We start from the raw sequence: 11,228 nt of genomic DNA, 5'->3' as shown, positions 1-11,228 counted from the left end.
CAAACATATTTGGAATCTAAAAGTCAGACAATTTAAATTTCAGACCTGTGATTTCACTGGTAGCACTCTTGTATATGAAAATGTCCTTTTCCAATACAGATCCACAATTCCTCTACTTTTTACAGACTGAGAATTACCTGACACATTTAAAAGTTAAGTTGTCTTGTTCATCATCAAAAGGTCTAGAACTAAGATCTTTCCGATTTGAGGGGTTAGCTTTCTCTCCTCTAAAACTGGTAATGAGAACTGTTAAAAGATTTTCAATGAGATAATGTATGCTTACCTGACTGAATAAAAATAATGTTTTCTGGAAGTAAATCAGGTCGAGTTTTTTCCCTGTAATTTTAAAATATGCTGAGACATACCAACAGGACCTAAGGGGAAAAAAGCCAAAGTTTTTCCAAGACGGAAAAAAAAGAATAACTCACCCATCATATACAAATATACTATTTTATTCTAGGGGGGATATTTCTGTGGCTTTTGTCAAGGGAAAACCCTGAAGTTTTTTTTGTTTTGTTTTTTAAAAGAAGCATGACTAGGGTGTTTCTCTTGCTTTCCTCCCTGGGGGAAAAAAAAGCCCATTTCACATAATTTTAATAAAATAAAAACAAAAACAAAAACCCAAACAACTAGACACACAAACATTAACGGCTACACTTATGAGTAATGATCGAGAATTAATTCATTATTTCCTCCTAGGCATTAGATTAGGGTTCTGGGCCACTTTGCGGACTTACATGCACCTGAAATCCTGTGATCTTATACATTTAATCATACATTATCTGGGTAATGGTAGTTCTCAAGTTAAAAGATATATTTTGTTTGTTTCTGGTTATTTCATAACAATTCATCCACTACATTCACTACGTGTATTTCTTACACTACTACAGGTAGAAGGGGAAGTATCTCAGTGTTTCCATACACTGTCATGTTCTTAGCATAGGGATCATTATGCCAGAAAAGATTTGGATGGTTTATTAGATAATATTTGATAGCCAGATTTTTAATGCCTCCACTTCAAACAAGGACTTGAAAAAGGCAAGTTCTATAGTCAGAAATGACAAACACAGATGGATGTGATCATACAGAATTGGGGCAGATTTACTTCTTTCACACAGTTCTTGGTATTAAAAATACATCCGTGAAATCTGTTACAGGCAAGAGGGACAAAACAACTAGGTACACAATGTCAAAAAGCTACTTTCTGATTTTTATTGTAGTTAAATGACCTTTAGTTATTGTTTAAAAAAAACAAAAACAAAAAAAAAAGCACGGACCTTCTGTTCCCACCCACCCCCTCCCACTTTTCAAAAAGGGGCAATCTGGAAAAATTTTTTTCAAGGCTGTTAAAACTTCTAAGAGGCTCTCCTGAAGTTTGACATTTCCATATAGCCCAGTTCAACCTTAAAGAAGTTGAGTGGCCACCATAACAACCTTTAGCTAAATCTTTTCTAAGAGAGAGAAATTTCTATCCCCAGTGCTCCCATGACTTACAACCCTACGATTACTGAGTAGCTAGCATCTGAAACATTGCTGAGCTAGGACCTGGATGTGGATACCTAAAACAGAATGCTTTTTACCCCTAGAAAGCCTCACTTTTAGGAATATAGTAGCTACAAGTTCTTCTAAATGCTTTAGTTGGAAACATACTAGGAACTTTTTCTACCTTGGTTCTCATAGCCTGAGTAATACTGTGTCTTTATTTAATCACACATGGGTTTGCCAAAAGGAGGAGCAAATGGGACCAGTTGTTTTGAAATGACAAGGGCCTCTGGAACCTGGCACAGGAGATAAGTCAAAAGAAAGAACTAGGAATTGGGAAGGGAAAGAAGTGGAAAAGAAGCTGCCATTTGAAAAAAAACAAAACAAAATGGGGGACCCCTATTTTTCTGTGTACCACAGTACTTAGGAGATAGTGGCATCAGATTAGAAAGGGCAGCAGAACCCTCCGAAGAGTGGTTAGTGGATTTTTCTAAACATTCCAAGACCCTTGAGGTTTTAACATGTGCTCCAGATTCCCACGTCTACAATCGAATCTTTCTCTCCTTAGCCGAAGTCCATCCCCAGATGTGTGACAGATTTGGAAATAAAAGGGGACACTGTTATGACAAGAGCAGTGAAGAAATTTCCTTCCCACATGAGGGACCATGTCAGAAGCACTGAAGGCTGTCATCCTTCACCAACTTAAATGATCATGGCAAACAAAAACAAGACCACCTTTATTCTCTACTCCTTGGAAAAAAAAGAAGCTAGGTTTTTATTTAAGGTCCTTGAATCTGGGCCCCACATACCTCATTTAGTATCTCTCATGAAATTTCTATGGGCTTCTTCCCTGGCTCATGCAGGGTTTGCCCTATAGTAGTCAACAGCAGCCAAAGTTTCACTCCAAAGTCACAGTAATGTGACCTACCTCTCTAAGGTATATGTTTACTATGGTAGAGTTTTATACAACAGTTTTCCTTAAAAATATCTCACAATTTGTTATTCCCAAACAAAATAAGATAATGCACCACTCAGAAGTAGGTTAGTTCATTCTTTAGTTAAGAACTCTATCAATGCCAAAGGATGTCATCTCTTTCAGCTTATTTACTTCCTTCGATTCCAGTTTGTACATCCACTGTGGTTCACAAGATGCCTTTTTTCCTTTATTTTATAATCAAGTCAAGAGGACTTGGCTTATCTGATACACACCGTTTTCTGAAGGCTGGACGCATTCACAGTTTGGTGCTTACAAATGTGTATGAAAATAAAATCCCACTTCAGTTTTAATCTGATAATTCAACATCAGAGTCTTCAGATTTGACTTTGGCAAGTTCTTCATGTACTTCCCTCACCATGAGAATACGTGTTAACATGGTGTCCAAGGTCCCAGGGTCTATTGGAAATGTGGAATACCACATGGGGCTATTGGGTACACAGGAGCGTTCAGGTTGAAGATAAAATACATCTGTTCTCTGCTTCACGCTTTCAGAACTATCCACAGAAAGAAAAGAAAAGATGAAATCAGAGGAGAAAATTACCATCATTCCCTGAGTAATGGATCAATATTATAACTTTCAATTAAATCTTTTATGGGGAATAGAAATTCAGTATACTTAGTGACTTCATGACTTACAACTCTCAAAATTACTGATTAACTAATGTTTGAAATTTTGCAGGTCCACACATAAAAATAGTAGATGTCTTGAATCCTATTCTTGGAAATTCCTATTTCACACATGCATATGTGTGTATATATATGTGTATATATGAATGTATGTCTATGTATAGTAGTTACAGTTTTCCCAAATGAACCAGTTGGTAACTTCTCATGCATTTTTTCTAGCTTAATTTTGTAACCTAAGTAATACTGTATCTCTGAACAATTATACATGCCCTAGTGACAGGAGTAAAGATCGAGTCTTTTAAAAGATAAATTCTTTTTTCTTTTTTTAGATTTTTCAAGGCAACAGGGTTAAGTGGCTTGCCCAAGGCCACACGGCTATTAAGTGTCGGAGGTCAGATTTGAACTCAGGTACTCCTGACTCCAAGGCTGGTGGCTCTATTCAATGCACCACCTAGATGCCCCCTAAACGATAAATTCTACTCATAAAAATACCTTGTGAGCAATATTGCCATCTCCTTCCATTTCACTTTAGAAGGGTGCTTAACAATATCAAGTCTATATTATCTACTTCTGTAAGAAGACAAATATCAAAATTCTTAAAAACAGATCTCGTCTCTTTATTCAGCAAAATAAGATATATATTTTCCACTTTCTTTCATTAATCAATTAATTGTTGTTGCTCAGAAGCCAGGGGTTTTCTCAACAGTGGACAACCATTGTTTATGGATGACAACCATTGTTTATGGATGGCAACCATTTAGTAAACAAAAATAGCTTCTATGAAAAAGCTGTATTAAAACAAAGGCTTATGTGCTATTAGAAAGTCCCTCTTTTTGGCCAGGTTCATTTGCCATGAGCGTTTTTAAAAAAATTGAGCAGAAGACTTTTTTATATATGATGGTTAAAGGACAACTTAGAAGGGAAAGAGAACATTTAAATGTAGATGCTATAGAACTAGACTTAGTCTAAGTGATTCCGTATTAGAAACTGTCTCCCATCATCCCTATAAATCTAGTGAGAATGTATACTTGTTCCTATTCCTAGATCTCCATGTCTTGAAAATTGTTAAGATGTTCCAGTATCTATACTCCTGTCTCTTAGATCTTCACCTCTGTATGTAATGCTTCCTTCTCTTTCTAATTGGTGCATAAAAAAAGTCCACAGTGCCATGGATCCATTGAGATAGATGGTCTCACAACTAACTAGAAGGCCAATAATCTTCCCTGCCAAACTGACTTTATTCTATAACAGTATATTTTTTTTGCCCTTCACGATAGCCAATCACAGGCCTGTACTACAAATTCTGGGTGTTCAATATACTGAAATCCAGAATCATCATGATCAGTTTTGTGCAATGGAGATCAATATACTACTTACCATTTTGACAGGTAAAATTCATAAAGACGGACTGGGCATCTTAGTGGGTTGTCTGCATTTTCAACCATTTCCACAGCAGCTGAAATCTCTTCATCCTCATTACGTTTTCTCTTTCCAACAATTAGTTTATCTAGAAATAGAAGGGGAAAAGGATTGTTAGTGGAACAACGAAGTGTTTTCACTTTAAGCATCAAAGATTCTCACTGGATTTAATTGCAAAACCAGAAATCCTACCTCTCAATGAGCAATATTTTTCTTTGGCAAGGCAATGGGGTCAAGTGACTTGCCCAAGGTCATACTGCTAAGTAAGTACTAAGTGTCTAAAGTGGGATTTACACCCTCATCCTCCTGACTCCAGGGCCAGTGCTCTATTCACTGTGCCGTCTAGTTCCCCCTAGTAGTAATTGTTATGAAAGAACAACAAGATGGCTGGAAGTAGTTTATTCCTGGAAAATCTGAAATTACATCAGAAAAAAACAAAAAGAAAGAAGATAAAGAAATCTCTGAGTCTAACTAGGTTCCTGGCAGTCATAGCAACAGAAAACAGATGTGAACCCAAGTCAAACATATTCCAAGATCAGCTATTCCCCTGTATGCTAAATAAGAAAATGATGAGCCTTCTGCCTCCAAGCATTTCTGTTGGCATTACAACCAGATATCATATATAATAGTTGTTTGTTCAACCCCCAAATCCACCCTCCACTAGACTAGACTATTATCAAAAGTGGAATTAGAGCTAAATCAAAGCGTCATCTGAGAGTCATCTCACGTATTATTTTTCAGGAAAAATATTCTACAAGGGTCCAAGATTATCACAAAAGAAGACAGGGGAAGGGAAGAGAGGAAAATCTCAACCAGAGAATTGAAGAGATATAATTGTAGATTGTGAGAACTAGAAGAGGTATGTCAATAACATTATCACAGGATTTACTTGGGGGAAGATGGCTTTAGAGGCCATCTACTCTAACATCTGAACCAGAATCCCTTGTAGCCAGGCAGCGTTTACTTTTAAGATCTTTGGGGATGGGAAACCCACTGTACCCTCTCCCTCTACTTTGCTCTAATGGTTACAAGATTTTCCTCCAAAAGAGCCTAAATTTGCTGCTTTGGAATTATCATCCACTTTTCCTAGTTCTACTTTCTATGCCCAAGCAAAACAATCCCTCTCTTTTTTTAAAATTTTTTTTTTAATTTTTATGGCTTATTTATTTCACATTATTGCAACAATCTTGCTGTAAAAGTAAATATAAACACCCTTCCACCTAAAGAAATAAAATAGAGAAAAGTCAAGAGAAATCAAGTGGGGGGGGGAAGAAAGTATACTTCAGTCTGTGTTAAAGATTCCATTGCCTGGGGCGGCTAGGTGGTGCAATGGATGGAGCACAGGCCCTGGAGTCAAGAGTACCTGAGTTCAAATCTGACCTCAGACACTTATTACACCTAGCTGTGTGGCCTTGGGCAAACCACTTAATCCTACTACCTTGTCAAAAAAAACAAAAACAAAAACAAACCTAAAAAAAAAAGATTCTGTTGCCTGTCTCTGGGATGAGTTGCCTTCTTTATCCTAAGTCCACCAGAAGTTGTTCCAATATCTTTTCCCACTATCACTATTTCTAGCTGTATTTTCCTCCATTCCATTCCTCTCTACTCTCATTTATTCTATTCTCTCTCCTTTCACTCTAACCCTACTAAGAAGTGTGTTGTATCTCACTATCCTCTCCCAGGATCTTCCCTCTTTTCTATCTCCTATTCCCCTCCCCTCATCCCATCTCTTTCCTCTCATTTTTCTCTAGGGTAAGATAGATCTCTATACACTGTTAAGTGTGTGTCTGTGTTATTTCCTCTCTGAGCCATTTCTGATGAGAATGAAGGCTCACTCATTCTCCCTTAACCTTCCTGCCCCCCCCAACTGTGTTGCAAAAGCTTTTTCTTGATTCTTTTATGTAAAATAGCCCATTCTACCTCTCCTTTCCCTTTCTCGGTGCTTTCCTTTATCATCCATTGACTCCATCTTTATACTATAACATAACAATAATATTCAATTCCCTCCTGTGTCTTATATATGCTCCTTCTAACTGCTCTTACAAATGAGGTTCATATGAGTTATCAGTATCTTCTTCCCATGCAGGAATGAATATGCACAGTTCAACATCATTAGTTCCACATAATTAGTACTTCTCATCCACCCTCTCTATGCTTCACCTGAGTATCTGGTTGTTTAGTAGGGAAGCTTGAAAGTCTGTTGTTTCATTCAAAGTCCATCTTTTCCCCTGAAAGAGGATGTTCAGTTTTGCTGGGTAGATGATTTTTGGTTGTAAATCAAGCTCTTTTGCCTTCCAGAATATCATATTACAAGCCCTTAATGTAGATGCTGTCAAATTCTGTGTAATTAAGACTGTAGCTCCATGATATTTGAATTGTTTGTTTCTGGCAGCTTGTAGTATTTTCTCTTTGACTTGAGTTTTTCTTTTGGGATCTCTTTGGGAGGCGATTAGTGAATTCCCTCAATTTCTATTTTACCCTGTTTCTAGTACCTCAGGGCAATTTTGCTGCATTATTTCTTTAAAGTTTAATTTTTTCCTTGATTTCTGGCAGTCATCAGTTTCCTTTAGCTCCATACTACATATGAAAGAGTTGTTTTCTTCAGAGAGCTTTTTTAAATATCTCCTTTCCAGCTAGCCAATTCTACTTTTTAAGGCATTCTTCTCATTTGCTTTTTTTTTTTTTTTGCTTTTTCCATTTGGTCTAAACTGTTTCTTAACATGTTATTTTCTTCAATTTTTTTTCCTATTTCTTTCACCAAGCTGCTGACTTGATTTTCCTGCATCACTCTCATTTCTCTTCCCAATTTTTCCTCTCCCTCCCTTACTTGTTTTTCAAACTCTTTTTTTTTTTTTTTGAGCTCTTCTGCCTGAGCCCATTTCTTATTTCTCTTGGAGGCTTTGGATACAGAAGCTTCAACTCTGTCATCTTGTGAAGTGTGTATTTTGACCCTCCATTGGTGCCAAAGTAATTTTCTAAGATCAGGTTCTTCTTTTTTCTGTTGTTTGCTCATTTCCCTCAGCCTATGACTGATTTCCCTCAGCCTATGACTGATTTACCACACTTCTACGACTTTAGGGGGTTTTGGGGACACTCTACAGGGATCTTAATTCTTCCAAGCTCTTATGAAAGGTTCTGACTGCTCTCCTGGACTGTGCTCTGATCCGAATAACTAAAAACACTACCCTGTGCCCTGGAATGGTGAGGAGGGTCCCAGACTGCAATCTGGATCTGAATGTGAGCTAACAACAGAGTCCTGCCCCAGGAATAGCAGAGAGACCTCTACAGTCTCCCCCCACTCCCTTACTGTCTGTGGGCTGAGCACTCTGGAAGTGCTGGGTGGCTCTGCAGGTTCCTGTTGCAGGTTCCCACCACAGGGCTGCTCTGAGGCCGGAGCTGGCCAGGCTCTGTGCATCGGTCTAATGCAGCAGTTTTCTCACTGCCTCTTCAAGCAATCCCTAGTGATCCCAGGGACCCAGGCGTTCTGCAGACTGTTCCTGGAAGACTGGAGTTTTGCTCCAGCTGACTGCATTGCAGATCTTTCCAACTCCCAGTCCTGGTGAAACAGACCTTTCCTGCAGATCTTCTAAGTTGTCTCAGACTGGGAAATTGTATCATTCTTTCTGTGGGTTCTGCCCCTCTAAATTTTGGCTAGAGTCATAAACTGACAGCTCTTGGAGATTTTGGGGAATAAATTGCCAGGAATTCCTGCCCTTACATTGCCATCTTGGCTCTGTCCAATAATTCCTCTTTCACATTATACTCTTCTGAGTCCTTCAAGAGAACAAAAATTTCACATCTCCTCTCACCCTAGAATTCAAGGCTTTACATCTGGATGGCTGCCTCCCCCTGGATGCTCTCCAGCTTGGTAGTGTTCCTAGAACTTTAACTATGTATGTTTTCAGAGGTTTCCAAACCTTCTAGGAAGATATTCTAGATAGCATTCCAATTGCATTCTAAATCACAAGCTTCATCTCTTTTCAACTAGCCCTTTGAAACCTCTTCCAAAAGTCTAGGATGCATCCATCATATCATTCTAGGTTTTCTTCTTTTTTTTAAGGATCTTTTTTTTTTTTTGGTTAAGGCAATGGACTTAAGGGACTGGCCCAAGGCCACATAGCTAGGTAATTATTAAGTGTCTGAGGCTGGATTTAAACTCAGGTACTCCTGACTTCAGGGCTGGTGCTCTATCACTGCACCACCTAACTGCCCCTAGGTTTTCTTCTTTCTCTATCAAATTCAAAGCTAACATTTCTCATCATTTACTACTCCAGTATCTAATTCTACTATATTGACGAAAATGAGATCCATAATAGTGGTACTGCTTACTAATTTATCCACCATTATTACTAAGACAAGTAAAGAAATTATTAAGTGGTTTCATTCATAAGTAAAACTTCCTGAATTCTTTTACTCTCTTGGTTGTCCACTTTTGAATGTATTATAGTCCTTCCAAATATGAGGCATCCAGACTGGAACATGATATTTTATGTTGGATGAACAAAGTAGAATGTAAATATAATCTCACCAGTCCTAAATGCCAATTCCCTTTTCATGCAGACTAAGATAACATTAATTCTTGACTACTGTATCAGTGCTGACATGCTTAATTAGTAATAAAATAAAATCTCCAGTTCTCCATCAAAAGTAATGCTGTTTAGTTATGGCTACCTGTTTTGTACTTGTTAAGTTGCTTTTTTTAAAATCCAATAATAACTAGAATTTTTTTCCCTATTATATTCCAACTAATCTAATCAGGTCTGATATTCTAGCATGCCAAATATTTTCTGGATCTGACTTTGTCATTCAATATGTTTGGTTATCCTTTCCAGTTTTGTGTTTGCTTCAGATTCTATTAGTATTATAATGATGTCTTCATTCAAATAATCAATAATAATGTTAGGGAACATATGACTAAGTAGAAATCCTTTAAGTACTCTATTTGACTCTTCTTCCTAAGATGTCACACAATTACAATTACTCACTAGTATTCTTTAAATTCAATCACTAGTATGTAGTCTTCTTTGCTTTTAGCTTTTGTATATTACATCCCTGTGCATCCACCATGGTCTCTTCAAACAACAACTTTTTCTTCTCATTGGAATTATCTGACTTTTCCTGTAAAGAATTTCAGTCCTGACTTATAATCAATCCTTTTTCTGTACCTTATAGATATCTCCTAAAAACTAGAGGGCATATGGGGGCAGCGAGGTGGCACAGTGGATAGAACACCGGCCCTGGAGTCAGGAGGACTTGAGTTCAAATCCGACCTCAGACAATTAATAATTACCTACCTAGCTGTGTGACCCTAGGGCAAGTCACTTAACCCTATTGCCCTGCAGAAAACAAACCAAACCAAAACAAAACAAACAAACAAAAAAACCCCACACAACAACCTCAAAACAAAAGAAAACCCCAAGAGGGCATGTTAGATAATGACCAATTTCCCTTTCCTTCTCTTCTGTGTTATAGACTTTATGATGGAGTGATCAACATTTACTAAGGTTCCATCCCATCAAACCACTTCTTCCTTGTTGGGGAGATCTATAAGGCCTTATGATGAATATAAAGAATTTGAAATGTATGGGAAGATTTATATAAATTGAAGCAAATAAAACTAGGAAATGTAAAAAATCCAAACAAACCTCAATGCTTTGTAATTATAAGCAATCTTGATTTAAGAGAACAGTTGATAAAATGTATCATCCTCCCTTTCATATAGAGGTGAATGAGTAAAGATATGAAATATTGCCAATACTGTCCAATACAACTGATATATCTACTGAAATGCTGGCTAGATCTGCTAGAACTGTTCCATCCCTCTCCCACCATTTTCTCTTAAATTATTTATTAAAAGGATGGCTCCCAAGATAATAAAAAAACAAATATGTTAGGAAATGAAAGTGATATAAAAAAGCTGTATCAATAAATGTTAAACAATATTACTTTAAAAAATAATTATGATAATTTTAAGCCATTAAGGGGAAAAAAAGACTAAAGCTTCTAGAATTTTTTTAAATCTTTGAGTAACATGGTGCTAAAACTAAAACTTAAAATGACTTCTACTGGTTGGCAAAACAGAAGGATGTTTGTATTAGATCTCTTGTTAAAAAAAAGAGATATCCTATCTAATTCTAAAGCAATATTACTAATTTAAAGGCAACATAAAATAGTGGAAATACTAGATATTCAGAAGTTAAAAAGATATGATGTCTCATTTCAGCTCTACCACTTATGACTTTGGACACATCACTTTAGCCTTACATTAATTTCCTTATCTATAAAATGGGAAAAAACTCTTCTCTGTTATCTTGGGGTGGTTATATGAAATCAAATAATAAGTATAAAAGCATAGTGTTCTATTTAAAGGCAACAAAGTGATGTGAGAATACTGCATGAGGCTGGATCTGATTTTGTCATTCAGTATGTTGGTTATCCTTTCCAGTTTTTGTCTTTGCTTCAAACTCTATTAGTATTATAATTATGTCTTCATCCAAATAATTGATAATAATGTTAGGGAAGATCAAACCTTCATGTTGAAAACTTCAGACTGATTATGGTATACAGATGTAATAAACAGTTCCAATTAATAATGAAACCATAGGAGAATTTCAATGTTAAAAACAAGGCAACTATTTTCTATGTCCAAAAATTTCAGGCCACCAGCCTACCCAGAAATAAACAATCTATCTGAACACCATAA

General features: G+C 36.8%; 1 protein-coding gene across 8 annotated transcripts in view; it reads right to left on the bottom strand.

The window, feature by feature from the left end:
• Window positions 1-438: 438 nt before the first annotated feature.
• ZMYM4 (zinc finger MYM-type containing 4) overlaps window positions 439-11,228 on the bottom strand; it is a 139,760-nt gene continuing 128,970 nt past the window's right edge. For all 8 annotated transcript variants that reach the window (XM_074217506.1, XM_074217505.1, XM_074217503.1 and 5 more), the window contains 2 exons: window positions 4,484-4,613; window positions 439-2,973 (listed from right to left, as the gene is read on the bottom strand). In XM_074217506.1, the coding sequence (XP_074073607.1) occupies window positions 2,766-2,973; window positions 4,484-4,613 (338 nt within the window). In that variant the 3' untranslated portion in view covers window positions 439-2,765. The remainder of the gene's footprint in view (window positions 2,974-4,483; window positions 4,614-11,228) is intronic.

This window comes from Macrotis lagotis, chromosome 1, assembly GCF_037893015.1.
Source record: "Macrotis lagotis isolate mMagLag1 chromosome 1, bilby.v1.9.chrom.fasta, whole genome shotgun sequence".
NCBI lineage: Eukaryota > Metazoa > Chordata > Mammalia > Peramelemorphia > Peramelidae > Macrotis > Macrotis lagotis.
This window is presented reverse-complemented; position numbering and strand designations above follow the sequence as displayed.